This window comes from Equus asinus, chromosome 13 (assembly GCF_041296235.1).
Source record: "Equus asinus isolate D_3611 breed Donkey chromosome 13, EquAss-T2T_v2, whole genome shotgun sequence".
In the NCBI taxonomy this organism is placed as follows: Eukaryota; Metazoa; Chordata; class Mammalia; order Perissodactyla; family Equidae; genus Equus; species Equus asinus.
Window position 1 is genome coordinate 58,267,550 of NC_091802.1, and position 17,451 is coordinate 58,285,000.

At 55.9% G+C, this 17,451-nt stretch overlaps 1 protein-coding gene across 1 annotated transcript in view; it reads right to left on the minus strand.

Moving 5' to 3' along the window:
* Positions 1–17,451, minus strand: part of DNAH17 (dynein axonemal heavy chain 17) — a 121,213-nt gene that overhangs the window by 66,554 nt on the left and 37,208 nt on the right. The window contains exons 22-38 of the mRNA XM_014863319.3: positions 16,968–17,137; positions 16,061–16,283; positions 14,655–14,771; positions 14,430–14,516; positions 12,763–12,915; positions 10,740–10,988; positions 8,835–8,957; positions 7,387–7,734; positions 7,209–7,300; positions 6,668–6,794; positions 5,739–5,891; positions 4,207–4,332; positions 3,921–4,028; positions 3,104–3,235; positions 2,622–2,782; positions 1,829–1,985; positions 469–573 (exon numbers count right to left, since the gene is read on the minus strand). Of these exons, the coding sequence (XP_014718805.3) occupies positions 469–573; positions 1,829–1,985; positions 2,622–2,782; positions 3,104–3,235; positions 3,921–4,028; positions 4,207–4,332; positions 5,739–5,891; positions 6,668–6,794; positions 7,209–7,300; positions 7,387–7,734; positions 8,835–8,957; positions 10,740–10,988; positions 12,763–12,915; positions 14,430–14,516; positions 14,655–14,771; positions 16,061–16,283; positions 16,968–17,137 (2,631 nt within the window). The remainder of the gene's footprint in view (positions 1–468; positions 574–1,828; positions 1,986–2,621; positions 2,783–3,103; positions 3,236–3,920; positions 4,029–4,206; positions 4,333–5,738; positions 5,892–6,667; positions 6,795–7,208; positions 7,301–7,386; positions 7,735–8,834; positions 8,958–10,739; positions 10,989–12,762; positions 12,916–14,429; positions 14,517–14,654; positions 14,772–16,060; positions 16,284–16,967; positions 17,138–17,451) is intronic.

The window sequence follows — 17,451 nt, forward strand, 5'->3', positions numbered from 1 at the left end:
GCCCTGCTTCACCTGTCCATGCTGTGTCCTGCACTCTGTCATGGGTGTTCCCAAAATACCCAGGCACATTGCCTCCTTCTCTCACTCCCTTCCTTCTTTTCTCCTTTTTCTTTCTATTCTCTCCAAGCACTCTTATCTAATTGTTAAACTCCTATGCATCCTTCAACGCCCAACTCCACTGATAGGTGCAAGAAAGCCCTCTGTCCAGGTCCCCCAAGCAAAATTAATCACCCCCTCATCTACATTCGGTTACGTACATGCCACCGTATGTGACTCTCACTGTTTTCTCTTCTGTGTACGTGTACCCCGCCAGACTGTGGGCCCCCAAAAGACAGGGCTGGGGTCTCGCTCATCCTCGTGCACGCCACCCCTGGGGCAGGCGGAACTGGCTCTACAGGAAAGCTCATGAGCCAGAGCAGGCCCAGCAGTGAGTGCCCGGGCTTGGCCCCGAGACACGGCGGGGCCTACCTGGACGGCAATCACGGACAGGACTTCCACCGAGATCCGGTTAAACTCATCGAAGCAGCCCCAGGCCCCGGTTTGCGCCAGGCCCTTGTAGATGTTTCCACAGGACTAGAAGGGGAGATTGGAGAAGGGCGCACTGAGGAGAGGAAGAGACGCGGCGAGCTGGCCGAGGCCTGCCCGGAGCCTCCCTGCCCGCAGCTGCCCCGCAGTCCTGCTCCCGGCTCCCGGACCCACGGTCAGGTCGGGAGCTCCCGGGCCCGTGGCAGGCGAGCAGGCAGGGCGGCCCACTCCCGGAAAGGGTGAATAGCGCGCAGGGTCGGGCGCCAGCAAGAGCCCGTCCTCTCCCCGTGACCCCTCGGCACCCAGACCCTCCCTGGGATGGGGCATCATCCAAGTCCCCCCGCTGGACGGCTCAGACAGGGCATGTGTGTGAACTTCAGCCCTGGCATTTTTTCCCAGCACACAAAGGAGGGGCTTCCCGCTAAGGTTGGGGGCGGTGCACGTCGGGAGACTTTCTCTTAGGTGTTTGTCACTCCAGCTGGGTGATCAAGATGATCCTTCAACATTTACTTATGGGATTCCAGGTGAATATTAAAATCCTTCTAGGGGGATCCAGCCTCAGGTTTCACTTTTCCAGAATCCAGGAGGCTTGTATGGGCTGTGGCCTTGACAGTCAGAAGGGGGAGCTGGCCCCGCCCTCAGTCTCAGGATGGTCCCCCAAGTGGTGAGGCTCAGAGACAGATGGGGAGGACGCCACCTGCAGGTCAGGCTCCTGACCTCAGGGCCCACCCCCCGACTCCCCTCACCACCAGAGGCTGCTTAGTCCTGGGCCTTGAGGGGACCCTCTTTCCTGGGGCCCTTTGAGAACTGATGATGTCCAGCATAGTTTGATAACATAGTTTGATATCATAGTTTGATAACAGCTGGGACCTGGCCCACCCCTGCTCCCCTCCCAAGCCTGCCTGCTTTTCCCCAGAAGCCCTAGGCTGAACTACGACAGGGGCGCTCGCTCTGGAGTCCCCAGTTGCTGGGGCAAGCTTGGAAGTGAGGTTGGGAGGATGTTACCTCCACAGGTGGGACGAGACATTTGGACCTGGGCTTGTCAACCCTGGGAGCCTCTTCCAGACACACTCGTCATGCCGAAGAGGTCCCAGCTTCCTGGGAGGGCCAAGGCCGCCAGTGGGGGGGGTTGGGGGGGGCACAGCTGCTCAGTCCATCCACTGGGCTCCTCCCCAGGTTCGGCCTGTGGCATCCAGACAGCCAGAGCTCACTCCGGGTGCGGAGGCCACAGCCTCCTGGGGAGGTGCTGTATTTGGTCCTCCACGGGGCCCTCTGAGCCCACCTCCAGGCCTGGGACGCACACCTTGTAGTCCATCTGCTCGGAGCAGTTGAAGACGTACACCATGATGCCCAGGGCTCTGCCCAGGTCCTTGGTCGTCTCCGTCTTGCCGGTCCCAGCGGGGCCAGCGGGCGCTCCGCCCATGATCAGGTGGAGGGACTGGGTCAAGGTTATGTAGCACCTGCAAGGGACCCCTGATCATCTCGAGTGCCAGCAACCCCACAGCCGCCCGGCTTCCTCTTTTATTGTGGTTTCAGTTCATCGTGTTAATGCTACACCTGCTCAGCCCCAAGGAGGCACAAAAGGGACAGGGCAGGGGAGGAACTCAGATGCGACTAAGGAGCAGACACCGTACAGGCGCTGTACCCACCACAGCCTTTGGGAGGTGGGCGCGTCTAGTAAAACAAGAGTGGCCACATCACGGGCACTGGGGCTTTTCTCTGAGCAGCTTCTGGTCTGAGTACTCTTTGGGGTTAAACGACTCGCTCAATCCTCAACAAGCCCATGAGGATTCATGAACTCATGTCCCCACTTTGCAGGCCCTCAGAGAGCAAAGCAACTCCCCCCCCAGGCCACTCAGCTGGTGTCAGGGTGAGGGAACAAGAACGCGGCACCTGAGGCTGGGCGGCCGGCAGGACTGACTCTGCACGCAGGTCCCCCCACCCAAATGTCTGGTTCTTGCAGCCTCGGCAGCTTACATTTGGGCCCAACAACCCAGAGGTACGGGGAGGAGCCCAAAGAAGAAGTGTGATTTCCTTTCCTGAGTCATCAGGGCCGGGCACCACCGCCCTGGACAAAGCAGCCGGGGCGTCCTCACCTGTCGGTGAGCGGGGTGATGACCAGCCGCGGCGTATTGCCCAGGTACTCATACGAATACTGGATTTGGGCGTCACAGATGTTGGCAAAGCAGTGGTGTTTCTCCTCGTCCCAGCGATGCCGCAGCTGGGACTGCCAGGTGAAGGCCTGGGAGCTCTCCACCTGCAGGAGGCGCGGGAGCCTAAGAGCCAGCCTCACCCCGGGAAGGCCTGCTGGACCACAGGCCGCCCCCTGAGCCCCACCTGGGGCTGCTCCCCACCCTCGGCTGCTCCTCCAGTGCCCGCATCAACCCTAACACAGCCCCAGCTGCACCTCACTGAAGATCGGGCACCTCCAACTGGATTGCTCTTCAGTTGATTACCAGGGGCGAGTCCAAAAGAGGGATAGGGGGGTGGCCACTGCCAGGAATAGAGTCCCCTCCCCCAGGAAGAAGTGATAACAGGCCTGGAGTCCCCGAGCGCCGGGCCCTTCCCCGACACCTGCCTTGGCCAGGATCATTTTGGCTACCACGTCCCGGGCGTGCACGTCGATGGTACAGATGGTCATGATCTTCATCCTGTCGCCTGCACTGAGGTTTCCGATGAGCAGGGTGATGAGCGCATTCAGCTGACTGATCTGCAGGAGCAAAGGCACCTTTGCTGGACACCAAGTGGCGCCAGCCAATCACCACTGGGGGGTCTGCAAGCTGAGGGGGTCCCTAGGGAGCTCACAGTTGGGTAGGGAAGACCACCAGGTTCTTCTTTGCAATCATGGAACACAGAAGAAAGTTCTGGGATATCTCTCCACTAGGGGTCGGGTAAGCTGTGGAACAGCTCCCCAGTGGAATACCGTGGAGCCACTAAAAATGATGTGGTAGAAGAAAATCTAATGCTGAGGGAGGATGGTGGATATTAAGTAAAAATAGAGGGTTTTACATATAGTTTGCATATTTTTATGTATAAGTCAATTATATGCAAACAAAAAGATTAGAGGGCTAGATAAGAATCTGGAGACAGTGGCTATATCTGGGGAGCTTTCCCTCTTTCCATTTAAAAATTATCTTTAATTTCTAAATTTCTAACCAAGAATCTTAAAAAAAAAAAAAAAAAGACTTGCAGTAGCATTTGATGATTTCCAGACAAGAAATCAGAGTTACATATTTCAGAAGTGGTTACTCTTGGGCAGAACCACCCGGGGTTGCCGTCATTTGACTGCTTTAGACCAATGGAAACGGCAGGTCCACAAGGCGCTACCTTAGACGATTAAGGAGTTCCTGGTAATCTCCTGGCAGAGTTTCAGATGGACGCACGGGACCACACACCTGCTTTTTGTTGTAGTCTTTGATGGCATTTTCGTAGCCTTCCTCCAGCCTGGAAAACGCCAGGCCCACCTCGGTGGTCCACCAGATCTGAGTGCACGTGAGCGCAATCTGAAAACAGACAGCACCCCCCAAAGGCCCGCACAGTGAGCATCGTTCTACTTCCAAGGAGACAGTTCATACCAGTGGTTAGTCTATGCTTTCCGCAGGGCTGTGGTTAACAGGGAACGCGAGAGTCCAGCAGACCCGCCCCCTCCGCTCTGTCCGTGCGCCCAGCCACGCCGCAGACCTGGGCTGGGTAGTCAAAGATCCACTGCTCCCTCGGCTTCTCCTCGTACGTCACCACGGCTTCCGGGATCTCGTGTCGGAGCGTGGCGCACATTCGGTCCAGCACCCGGTTCAGCCAAACCTCCACCTGGGGATGGGGCCACATTGACCAGAGAGGCTGTGAGTGCACCTGGTTCCAATGACTTATTTTGTTGTAAAAAAAAAAAAAAAGAAAATTTACCATTGTCATCCTCCTCCTCCCAGGGGTAGAATTGTCAAGGTTTTCACAAGGCGGTAAGAATGGCTTGCTTGAAACATGTGGCTGGGAAGCCCAGCGGTGCCCAGGCAAAAGGTGTTGCATTGGGCGTTTGTGTGCATACGTTATTTCTAGGCAGAGGAGGGAGGGGATCAGAGAAAAATCTAGAAGAGAAGACAGGCTCTGTCCAAGCCTCCGAGGCGTTGCTGATGTTCCGGACACGGCGTCTGTCCCCCCATGTCCCTGGCGGGTTCTGACTAACGGGAGCAGTGGATCTTTGACTACCCAGCCCAGGTCTGCGGCGTGGCTGGGCGCACGGACAGAGCGGAGGGGGCGGGTCTGCTGGACTCTCGCGTTCCCTGTTAACCACAGCCCTGCGGAAAGCACCTGCTCCTCAAGAGCATTGTCTCAGGGTCCAACATCGTCGTGGGACAAACTTGCTGACAAGCCTAGTTTGTATTTTAGGATATAAACCCTCAACTAACTGCCACTGGGAGAGAAACTCACATGGGATAATCAGGTTGGTTTCTCTTTGTAACTAAATAGAGCTCGGGCAGACCTCGCCTGTGTTGGGAAGGAGTTAAGCGCAGGAAATGAATGTAAATGAACTGCGATGGAGGATCTCGTCCTGGCCCCGCCAGCCACATGCTCACAGAGCAAACCTGCCAGGCCCTCAAACGCCAAATTGGTGAGGCTCAGTTTTTCTTGCGGGAGGTTTTCTCTTTTTTTCCCAGCTGTTTTGCCTCCAAATTACATTTTGCTGAGGCTAACGTCAAAGCTGATTCGGTTTCTTGATCAAGAATTGGGCAATGAGATGAGGGGAGAGGGGCAGCCAGGGCGTTTGCTATTGACAGAAGGAGCCGGCCTTCTCGGGCTGGGAAAGCTGGAAAAGGGAACCAGCTGGCAGCGAGGGGGCGAGATCTCTCTATCTATCAAAGCAATAAAGCTGATGATTCTGAACAGGTGGTAGAACTTGGGGGTTCAGGCGTGTGGCCCCCTTCAAAGCAGCCCCCATGGCCACAGGAAACTTCAGTGGCATTAATAAACTCAACTCTCCCCTCCTCTCCTCTCCTCTTTCCCAAGGTGCACCTCATCCTCTACGGGTAAGGCTGTCCTGGAAATTCTATAAAGAGGCCCTTCACGCATTTGTTCTAAGAGAGGCAGAGGAAAGAGGAGAGAGAGACAGTCAGAGGCTGGTAGCTACGCCGACACACCTGAGGAAGGTGTGTGGCTCTTACGCCGCTGCACTGTCATCGTGGGGGCTCCCTGTCTGTTCACTCTGTGACTCGCACGCTCACCTGCCCTGAGAGGTCACATTCTCGATCAAAATCCACATACTCGTCCTCCTTGCTGTACATGCCCAGGCCGAATTTGAGAGGCTTCCCACTGGCATCAAGTCGGAACTTCAGTTTACACAGGCTGTCGAAGAGCTTGGACAGGTGGCGGCTCACCTGGCGCGGGGGTGGTGGGGGGCGGAAACACTGGCTTATGCAGCCGAGGGATGTGAAAGGCGGATCCACGCGGCCTGGGTCTTGCTTGGGTGGCTTTAAGCATCCTTCATTTTTTGGAATATAGCCCCTGCTCTCTGATCTACGCTAACTAAACATGCCTCAGCAAGAAAGGGCACGGCGCAAACTGCTCTCAGGCAGGACCCAGAACCAGCCCAGGAGACCCGGCACTTTAGAGACCAGTGTCTGACCCCGAACATCTCTTTTCCTGGAGAAGTTCTGTCCCAGGCACTGGGCCCGTTTCCCTAACTCACAGACTCAGATCCTAAGTTTCCGGCCACCCTTGTGCACTCATCTCCTGAGTCCTGTAACTTTTTGATTCAAATATAGTCGCGTTCCCTTCAGCTAGCTGGTTAACCCTCTCTGTTTCAGAACAGCCTCGAGGAACATTTTCTCCCTGGCTCCTGGGGCCTGAGATTTATTAGAATGAGCCCGAGGGCGACCTAGTGTGTGGGCGTATCTCTCAAAAACAGCTTCTCGCTAAGCCCCTGGCATCGAACCCACTTTCCAGATGAGGAAAATGAGGCACGGGTGGTAAAGGGCAGGATCTGACATGAGTGCCTGGGCAGCTTCTGGCGTGGATGAGCTCATGGAGGGGATACAGGGACATCCATGGACACGCCTCCAACATCCTAAGGGTACCCAGACATGGGGGCGCCTGGAGTCTGGAGGTCGCGCCGGAAGTGGGCCCAAGTTCAGGATGCCAGGGGCTCGCCTACCTCCACGGGGTCATTCCCATTGGAGAGAATGTCCAGGAGGTCAGCCGAGGAGACGAAGTAGAATCTTGGGAAAGCCAGTCTTTTTGTCTCTAGATATTCCGCCAAGGCCTTTTCACACACGGCCAAGCTGGGAGGAGGGGGGAGGGGGGCTGTGGAAGCCTTCTCTGCAGCCCCCCCCGCTCCCGGACGGACAGCCCTGCAGACGCCCAGTCTGTCGTCCACAGCCCCTGTCTCATTCAGACCTTCCAAGCTGACGCACTCCTTCTTTGCCAGCCCCTTACCCACGGGCATCCCTGGGTAGGAGGGAGCACTGTTTAATCTCCAGAGATGGTGTTTCCTCCGATGGGGCAGCATGGTAGGATGTGGCCGGGAGCATGAGCACCGGTGTGAGGGTAGGGGAGTGTGGGGGGGATCTATGGGGTGTGGGAGGTGTGGGGTGCAGGTGACGGGTGTTTGCCCGGTCCAGGCCAGCAGGGGGCACATGACTGGGTTTCCTGCTGCTGCGACAACCCTCGTCTGCACAGGTGTGAGGACGACCTACTTCTTCTTCAGGTGCTCGAGTTTGTTGTAGAGACCCGGTTTGTTGGTGGCTTCCACCACGTTTGGCGTTTTCACTGCATCTGCCATCAAGGCCTGGGAAGAGACGGGGGCCGCCAAGGTGTCAGCAGCCCCATTTTCTCCAATGTAGTCGTTTCTGGAAATGCCCAGGCTGTGCTCACCTTGAATTCCAGGTCGATTTCGTCAAAGCGCTTGGAGTCCTCCGGCAGCTGGGCACGGATGTCTTCAGAGCCAATGAAGATGCTCTCCAGGTGGCTCCAGGTTCTTTGGACCTCAAACCAGATGGAGATGACCGAGTCTGCCGTGGACAGTTTCTGCTGCCAGCTCGTCACCTCCTTCAGGAAGTGGGACAGGTACTTGGACATCATCAGGTTCTGCAGCTGCACCTGGTTGTCCTCCAGCGTCTCCACCAGCACCTCGTCTGACTTGAGCATCATGGTGCCCGTTCGCGGGTGCGGCTCGTGCTCAAACTCCATGGTGGACCAGGTACTATCCAAGGCTTTCAGCACCTTCAGGGGAAGAGAAATTAGGTCAGAGAGCATCTGGCACGAGGGGCTGAGAAGGACCCAGAGTTTCCCAGAACACAGAATAAGCCCCACCGTAAGAAAGCCAAAATGTTTACACCAACATTATTCACAGTAGCTAAAAGGTGGAAACAACCCAAATTCCATCAATGGATGAATGGATAAAATAATGCAGTCTATCCCTATAAGGGAATATTATTTGGCCATCAAAAGGAACAAAGTAGTGATACACTCTACAACATGGATGAACCTCGAAAACATGCCGAGGGAAAGAAGCCAGACACAAAGGCCACATACGTATGATTTGATTGATGAGAAAAGTCCAGAATAGGCAAACCTATAGAGACAGAAACCAGGCTAGTGGTTGCTTAGAGCTGGGGTGGGGGCTATGAAAGATGGGGGGTGATAGCTTAAGGGGTATGAGTTTTTTTGAGATAATGAAAATGTTCCAAAATTGACTAATTCTAATATGTGATGGTTGCGCATATCTGTGAATGTGTTAAAAGCCATTGAATTGTGCAGTTTAAATGAGTGAATGGTATGGTATGTGAATTATAGCTCAATAAAGCTGTTAAGAGAAAAAACAAGAAAGCCAAGATGTGACAATTCAAACTCACAAAACAGGCCAGGAGAGAGATCTGAACTGCCAAAGGAGCGCTCCAGAATTTCCCCGTGGCCTGGAGCTGCCCCAGCCCGTGGCCCATTAACGAGCCCAGGTGCCGGACGAGGCCCGTCCTCCCGCCCGCCCGCCTTCAGCTCCTCAGAAGGCCGAGGACGAGGCAGACAGGACCAGACTCTGCTCCGTGAACGGAGAGAGTTCAGGTTGCTCCTAAATGTGCATACCACTGCATGCAGAGACGGAGCTGTAGACAGGAACGGGACTGGGGTTTTCTTTGGTAATAAACTCTGGAAATGTTTTATAAGATTTCTGTGTGGGTTAGGTAAGAGAAGGCCCAGGAACCTTTCCTTTTGTGTGAAGTGACCGCTGGACCCCACGTGAAATGAGAGACTTGCAGGCGCCGGCCGGGGCCGGCAGGCCCAGCGTCATCCCACACAAAGGGCATCTCGATGCCAACAAAGGGTACCTTCTCCATCCCGGACTCCTTCACAGCTTTGTCCACGATATTTCGGACCTCATCCTCGTAGTTGTGTAGGTTCAGCTGGAGTAAATCCGCCAGGGTGGTCTCATCTGACATTTCAAATTTCACCTGGGGGGAAAATAGGAATGTTCCACGCACGGTCATTTGTACTCCAGTCGAGGACATCTGTGTCCTGGGAGACGCAGGGAGTGAGTAATCCAGCTGCAGAAGGAGCAGCTGGAAGCTCTGAGTCACCATTCACTGGATCCGTGACTTGCACGAGTTGCCTCAAGCCTTGCCTTTCCTCCCTGTAAAATCGTGTGATAGCAGAAGCCACCTGCCGTGGACTGAATAGTGTTCCCCAAATTCCATGTCCCCCCGGACCTCAGAACGTGACCTTATTTGGAAAAAGGGTCTTTGTCAATGTTAAGGATCTTGAGATGAGATCATCCTGGCTTAACTTTGTGGGACCTACACCCAATGACAGGTGTTCTTAGAGGAGAAAGGAGGGGGAGATTTGACGTGCAGAAGGAGGCCATGTGACCACAGAGGCAGAGACTGGTGTGATGTGGCCACAAGCCAAGGAGTGCCTGGGGCCCCCAGAAGCTGGAAGAGGCAGGAAGGATCCTCCCCAGAGACTCCAGTGGGAGGGAACCCTGCCGACAGTTTGATTTCAGACTTCTGGCCTCCAGAGCCACAAAAGAGCACATTCCTGTGGTTTCGAGCCCCAAGTGTGTGGTCCTTTGTTACGGCAGCCACAGGACACTGACGCACCACCTCAGAGCTGGCGTGTAGTAACAGGCGTGGCTGAGTCCAATAGCAGGTGTCTGCATCGTGCCACTCAGTCCTCACATCCCTTCCCCATCCCCGAGCTTATTTTCTTCTCTCACAGACAGATGTTTCCGAGCCCGGGTTCTGAGCTCGCCACGGAAACCGGTTTAACCAACGGCTGGAATCGAATGTCTCTCGATGATGTTTGGGAAAAACTCTGGCCGGCTCTCACTAAGTCCTCAGCTGTGCCGAAGTCCTGGGGCATTTTCGTGCTAATTGGTCACTGCCCGGGGATCTCCCAGGGCACCTGGATCGGGCGCACGGGCCTGCTGGCCAGCGGTCTGGACCAGCTATGGTCTCGGGACTCAGGTACTCAAGACGACCCTTCCGTTGTCTCTGTGTTTCTCTCTCCCCAGGCCCAGGCCACCTTCCACGTGCTCCTGCAGCCCTTCCTGCTCTTCCCTCCCCTCGGAGGCCCTGCCTCCTCTACACTCGTAGAATCATTCCTGAGCATTCCACCGGGCCTTCCGAACAGGACCGTGTGCCCTGGGCTTTCTCTCTTTGCCTCCCTCAGAGCAGAGGCCACGTGTTCTGTCTTTGGATCCTGGCAGCTGTGTGGGGCCTCTGCAGAGCAGCTGTCCGGTATAGTTCTGTTCAATGTTTGCTGACAGTGGGGAGCGTTCCTGTTTGGCTCCTGTGGGTGTCAAGGCCAGTACCCCCCACTCAGGAACATCCTCAGGAAATTTGGGCACTAGGACTCTGTGCTCCTGGGGAGTCTGGGAGATCCAGCTGTTCATCCACCCTAAACTTCCTGAGCCTTGTGGACATTCAACCTACAACCAGAGCCGGCTACATAATTTGCGGGGCCTAGTGCAAAATGAAAATGATGGGCCCTCTGTTAAAATGATTAAGAATTTCAAGATGGTGACTGCAGAGCATTCAACTCTGCGCAGGGCCCCTCTGAGCGCAGAGCCCTGTGTGACTGCCCACGTCACGTGTGCGTGAAGCCAGCCTTGCCCACACCTGGCTTGATCAGCACCAGGCCTGGTCGCCCGGCTGAGCAGCTCAGGCCGGTCCGTCCTGCAGCCAGGCCGGCCGCTGTCAGAGGCAGTGCCCTCCAGCCCCCACAGTGAGCGGTACCTGCGTGGCCTGCATGAGCTGTTGCCAGTGGCGGTCCCGGATGGCGGGGTTCTGCAGCTCGCTCACGGCGCGCAGGGACGTGATCATGTTCTTCACCGTGTTGTCCAGCCCCACGAAGGCATCCCAGGATTTCATCTCCTTGTCCAAAGACCTCACGTCTTTGGCAAACTTCTTACAATCTATGTCCATCTGCTCAACATTGATGTTTTTCCACTTGGTGGTCTTCCAGTCGTCGATGCTGGTATTTACCTGAGATGCAAACACCCACTGTCTACTCTTGTCAGGGAAGATACAGGAAGAGCTGCCCCGCCTCACTGCCACTGCTCATGGGGAGCAAAACCCGGTGAGGAATATTTAGAACTAATAACAGAGTTTGGTAAAGTGGGTGGATACAAGGGGAAATCAACCTGGTTGTAAAGCTACAACTTAAAAGATAAAAAAAAGTTTTAAAAACTTTTAAGGGTACAACCTAAAAGTTAGCAGTTAAAATATCCTTTGGCAAAATCCTGTGGTGGCCTCGTTACTGCTCCCCAGGATCCAGCTCCTCCTACTTCTTGGTGTGGCCACGTAACTTGACCAATGAAACGAGAGTGACACCTGACACTTTGGGGGGCAGGAGCATGTAATCACTGACACTTGGCTCAGGGTTCGCTGCGCCTGCCCTGGCGATCATGGAAGCATAGGGATGTGCTGCCTGGAGGCTCCTGAACTAGGAGCTGGAGTGTGGACTTCGCATGGACGAGAAATACACTTTCATTGTTAACTACACAGAGACGCCTCTAGGGCTGTTAGTTACTGCAGAGCAGCCTAGTTTAGACTGACTGATAAAAATATAATAGAAGACATTTCATTCACGACAGTAGGAAACAAGATGCAGAAGCTACCTGGGAATAACCCTACAGAGTGGAAACAGCACCACGAGGCCTGCAGCCTTCGATTCGCGGGGCGTTGAAAGTGGCTGTGAAGCTGGCAGTGCTCATCCTCGAGGAAAACAGGGATGGTGACCCAGGTGCTTGAGGCGGAAAGGCCTGAGCTTGACAAGCACACATGTCAGATAAGACACAAACTGGGGGTGTTTACGAGAGATTGACCTTGAAGATACAAAAACTCAAAACCTCAACCCCCATAGGAATCAATGGCCCTTTCTGGTGGGTTTAAGCTTCTTCTGTATCCTGTTATCATAAAGTGTCCTGGCTAGTTTGTTTTGGACACTTTTTTTGCGAAATATCCTGACTGTAGATGCTTAGTCTTATCCCCTGGGAAATACACCCTCCATCCTCTCGTCTGTGCTGACTGTTGTTTCCTGGGAAGGTGCAGTATGCGGTTCGTTCTGACTTTAGCAACCGTGTTCTGTGATGGCACTCATAGCCAAGAGACTCTAATTCAGCTAACTGCAAAAAAGTAACTGTCAGGCAGCTTCAGTCCACACTCTCTCTTTACGGGCATTTGTAATGCAGCCTAAACTCCAAAGACCTTTTCCCTCTTTGGAAGAAATACGTAGACTCGGTATGGCCAGAATGAAGACATTTACAACATTTTACTACGGTATATTTAAAAATGAAATAAACGAAGAGATAGAGCACGCTCCTGTGTGGGAACCCTGAGTGCTGCCAAGGGAGCAGCTCTCCCCAGGTTAGCTCACCGGAAGATCCAGCTCATTTAAAGTCAGAATAATTTTCTTTTGGAGGGGAGGGGGATTTGACAGATTCTGAAGTTCATTCAAAAGGATAAGAGAGAAGAGCTAAAATATCTTCGAAAACAGGTGAGCCAAGAGGAGAGAAACTGGCGGGAGCTAACACATGCACGTATGCCACCTACAAAGCCTTAGTGTCGGGTAGAGTGACCGGAGGAGAGTAGGTGCCTCCATCCAATGCGCTTGTTGCATCTTAACAGCCGAAGGATAGTGGGAGCAGCTCCTCTTGGTGCCAGGATACAGCGCGTGCAGAGGCCCCCCCCGCCCTGGGTACCATCGATGTCGGTCTGCCCCCCAACCCCATGCCCAGCGGCTTGCCGTCCCCCTCACCATGACGATCATGTCCCAGAGCTCCTTCAGCAGGCGGACCTCTTTGTGACAAGCTTTGAGCTGCTTGTAATCTGGGACTGTGACCTCGAACAGGCTCCCAGACTTGCACAGCGCCTCCATGATGCTCTCCATGGCCGCGATGCTCTTTTGTTGCTGCGAGCAGGCGAGGGAGGCAGTAAACAGGGGGCCCACGCCCAGCGGCACCCTCCTCCCTTCCCTCTGCTGTATGCGAGCAAACCTTCTCAGAGCTATCACTGTGCTGTCTTTCCCCCACACACCTGTACACAAACCCTCCAGCCAGGGGAGCAGCCCCCTCCCCTGCCCACCTTCAAACGCCCCCTCACTTCTGAATTCACGGGAAAGTGGTTTATCTTTGTGCTTTCAGGCCCGAGGACTGACTTCCAATGGACATTGTACGAATGCCCAATTTCCTCCTGAGAGTCCGTGATTTCCTAGAATTTCCCCAATTTTCACGCTATCGACATATTTTTATCTTATTAAAAATTATGTAAGTAATGCTTGATTGCTTTGAAAATGAGAAAAATCTAGACAAAGAGGAGGAAAAAAAGAGTCATCCCAAACCACATGACTCAGAGCGGACGGCTGCCAATGCTTTGGTAGCAAGCATGTTGTATGTTTGCATGGGCACAAAGGTGGGTAGCCCAGTGTACGCACTCCACCGCAGAAGGGCCTGTCTCACGCGTGGATACGGTTACCTAATGGAGCCCACACGGGTCTCTTCAAAGAATCCGCCTGGGGCCCTGTGGATAAGGGCTCCGGGGGCTCGAAGGAGCGAATGGGAGCATCCATATTCTGGTTTAGGGAATGTGGCGTGAGAAGACGGCCATGGAGAAAGGGCTGGATTTTGACCTTTGGGAATGGTGGGCATCGAAGCTGAGCAAGCCAAAAAGCAGAGGCTTGGGGGAGGGAAAGCATGGGTGACCCTGAAGGACATCTTGGGGGTCCCTTGCACTCAAGACTGTGGGGCTGCAGAGTGAGGCAGAAGGGGGGGCTGGTCTGGTCACAGTGGGTGCTGAGCACTGTGCTGGGAGCAGAGAGGCATTGGTGGTGCCCCATTGTGCTCCCGGGGGCTCCCCGACAGGCCCCATGCACCCCACACCCTCCTGACCTCCTGCCCCGTGAGAGCCCTCAGGGCCTGAGCTTGAGTGCTTTGCCAGGTCCAGCAAGTTGTAGAACTTGCATGTTGGACGCTGACCATGGACTTGGACCGTGGGAACAGAGAGGGGACACGGGTGAGGCTTGGCCACTGGCTGCAGGTGGTGGGCCAGGGAGAGAAAGGAGTCAGGGACGACAGGTGAGTGCTAAGCCCGGTGACAGGAAACTGCTGAATGTGAATGGGGTTGGGGACCTCCGAGGGAGAGCAGAGCTGAGCGGCAGGGCGGGTCTGCGAGGCCGCAGGAGACTCAGATGGGTGTGAGCTGTGGGCCTGGAGTGGAGCTCTAAGCAGCCCCCCACGCAGGGAAGACCACAGGGAGCGTCCGAGTTTGCAGGTACACGCACATACACACGCACACACACACGTGGCCTGGAGGACAGCGGCACCGAGGCTGTGCTTCTGGACCGAGAAGAATGACAGCTTGAGAAAACACGAGAAAGCAACATGGTTCCCCGAGTTACGACCCCATCTCCTCCTAGAGCAACAGTACCTTGTTCAGGGACTTGTAGGGGTCGGGGTCACTGAAGGAGAAGGGGGCTTCTCGCCTGAACTTCTCTCTGAACTCGTGCTGCTTGAGCTGCAAGAGAACCGCACAGAGACGGCTTGCATTGCCCGTATCCAGCCTGGATTGCCATGGCTCCCGCAGCCCGCACGCTGCTGCCCCCATCAGACAGCCTGCACCCCGAGGCCCGGCCCCGCCGGGGGGCCGCACTACCTCGAATTGCTGGCACTTCCGCCTCAGGATGTTGACCTCGTTGGCCTGGAGGGGCGCCACGTTCTGCTTCACCTGGATGGCCAGTTTCTTGGTGTTTGTCCACTGCTCTGGCAGTTCCTACGGCAGGAGAGGCCAAGGGCCGTTCCTTTCTCTGTTCTTTTAAAACTTTCTATTGTGAAATAATCATAGACTCACAGGGAGTTGTAAAAGCGGATGGAGAGTCCTGCATGCCGTCCCCCCGTCCGGGTGCTGGCATCTTACACAGCTCTGTCAACAGCCAGACCGGGAAGCCGGCGTTGGTGTGCTTCTCTGAACTAGACGACAGAACCTCTCAGTTTTCACCCCAATCTATTTGTGCAAGTGTGTGTGTGTGCACGTGTTGTGTGAACATGTATGCACGTGTGTGCATGCATGTGTGCACGTGTGTAGTCCTAGGCAATTTTACCCCATGCATAGGTTCCTGTAGCCACCGCCACAAGCCGCACACAGCACTGTCCATCACCACAAAGACCTCCCTGCGTTCTCTCTGTAGCTGCACCCGCCCACCCGACTCTGGGCAACCACGCACCTGTTGTCCATCTCTGTAAGTTTGCCGTTTCAAGAACGGCTGTAACAGTCAGATGAGTTTTTGTATTTTCCAACTACTCCACACTTGGGAAAATATGTACATATGATCATAAAATATTTTAAAGAAAAAAAAATCCCAGCCCACGAATTCTTTGCCCACAGATGGAAGACACATTGTGTCACTTTCTCCTGCAACTGACAAGCGCTCTCTGTAGGCAGGGGCATGCCTCAAATGCCGTATTGATCACACCAGCTACCCCATCCGTGGCCCGGAGCCCCTGGGGACTGGCCGCACACTTCCAGCCCGGTCTTTAGCTGGGCCTGGGCAGGGCGGCAGGGGAAGGCACCGCCCTCTTGTTTTCAGTCAAAACACCACGTGCTCCGAAGCAGGCCAGGGCAGCCCGGGGTCACCGTGGTCACTGGCTCTGCGTGGCTGTCAGCCTTCCGGCTCCTTCCCCCTTTGCCCCACAGCCTGTTACCCTCTCAGCTGTGGGGTCTTGGGCACTGGCTCGAGTCAGCACCTCCCGGCAGGGGGAATGTGCCTGTGCGACTGGACACAGAGCCAGGGCAGAGAAGGGGAGCCAGGGAGGAGAGGCAGCCGGATCTGGGAGGAGGCTGGAACTGCAGCGGCGGCGGGGCAGCAGCCCCAGGACTGTCTTCTCCATCCCTCCCCACTAGCCCGGTCGCCCACCAGCTGCTGTGGTGCTGACCGTTGACCTTGCCTAAACCCGCTGTAAAGTGCTGTGCACATGCAGCTTCAAGCCCTTCTCCCTCACTGCCTTGCCGCAGCCAGCCTGGCTGTCCCCCCTCCCCGGCCATGGCGAGGCGCCCGCGTCCACCTGCAGCTTCGCGTGCGTTTCCTCGGGGATCTCCTCCCCGTAGGTCTTGAGCAGCTCGATGGTCTGCTTCAGGGGTTCAAACATGGAGTCAGTCGCCGCCTGCCTCTCCTTGACCTTCATCAGATGGCCCATCACCTCCACAAGGCCGTCATAGTCCCCCTCCTTGAGGGGCTTCGTTAGGCCAGTCCTGGCAACTTTCATGAAGGCTTCCAGGTCGGCGAGGCTGCCGAAGGAAGGCAAGAACCACCAGTGTGGGCGCCGCCCGGGGTGGAGGGAGGCCCGTCTGAGCAGAGGGACCGCAGCCAGTGCTCCCCGGTTATTTCACAAGTCCCCGCCGAGGGAGGCACAGCTCCTGTCCCTCTCGGGACACCGGCTGCTTGTTGCGTCTCTGCCCACATGTCACCGCACGCCTCGCCAGCTCTGCTCAAACTGACCAGCAAGTCCTAGTGTAAGGCCACATCCCAGAGAGCCTTGGCCGGCCTCCCAGAGGGTGCTCCAGTCCATCGTCCTCCCTCTGGCCCCACACAGCCCACGGCTGACCACTACCTGTAACGGCGCAGCTAGGGTCCTCACACGAGGCTTCCCCGCCAGACCCAGGCTCCCAGAGCTTTCCCCGGCGTCTGGCGCCCAGACACTGCAGGTGCTCCATAATAGGGGCTGGACAGAGGGACAGAGCCTTCGCTCACAGCCAGGTGGCCCCTTTCTGCTGGGACCTGCCCTTGGTGGGGCCACTGCCTCCTAGCCTGGCCTTCGCCCCCGTGTCCTCCCTGGTGGAGGCGCCCCCCCGACACCATGCGCTTCCACGGAAGGCTGTTTGTGGAGGCCCCTGGTGTATTTCTTGGGCTCTCTTGGGCTGTGGTCGCGGTCAGGATGACGGCAGGGTGGGTGGCAGGGTCCTGGCGCCCACCTGTTGATGACGTGGTTGCTCAGGTGTCGCTTGAACATGAAGCTCCAGCGCTTGATGGTGTTCAGGAGGGCCTGCTTGAAGGGGCGGCAGTCGCCCTGCAGCCAGCCGCTGAACACCTTGGTGTTCTCGCTCCTGGACACCTCCTCGTACAGCTTCTCATACGAGTCGATCTGGAAAACAGCCTCTGCTCACTGGGCGGGCGGCCGTGGGGGTGACACCGGCACAGGGCGGGTGCCCCGCACAGAGCCTTGGCACGCGGGAGGCCCTTACTGCCGGCTAGTCTCCTTCTCCAGCACCCCTGGGGGTCCCTGTGCCCAGCAGTCTATCCCCAGCCCAGGATAACATCAGAGAGGGGCAGCATTGGGCAAGGCCAGCAGGGCTTCTGAAGAAGAACAGGACAAAAGCCACTGGAGGTGAGTGTGGCCATGGCACCTGCAGGGCTCCCCTTAACTCCTCCCTCTCCACATGGCTTCACCTTTTCAGG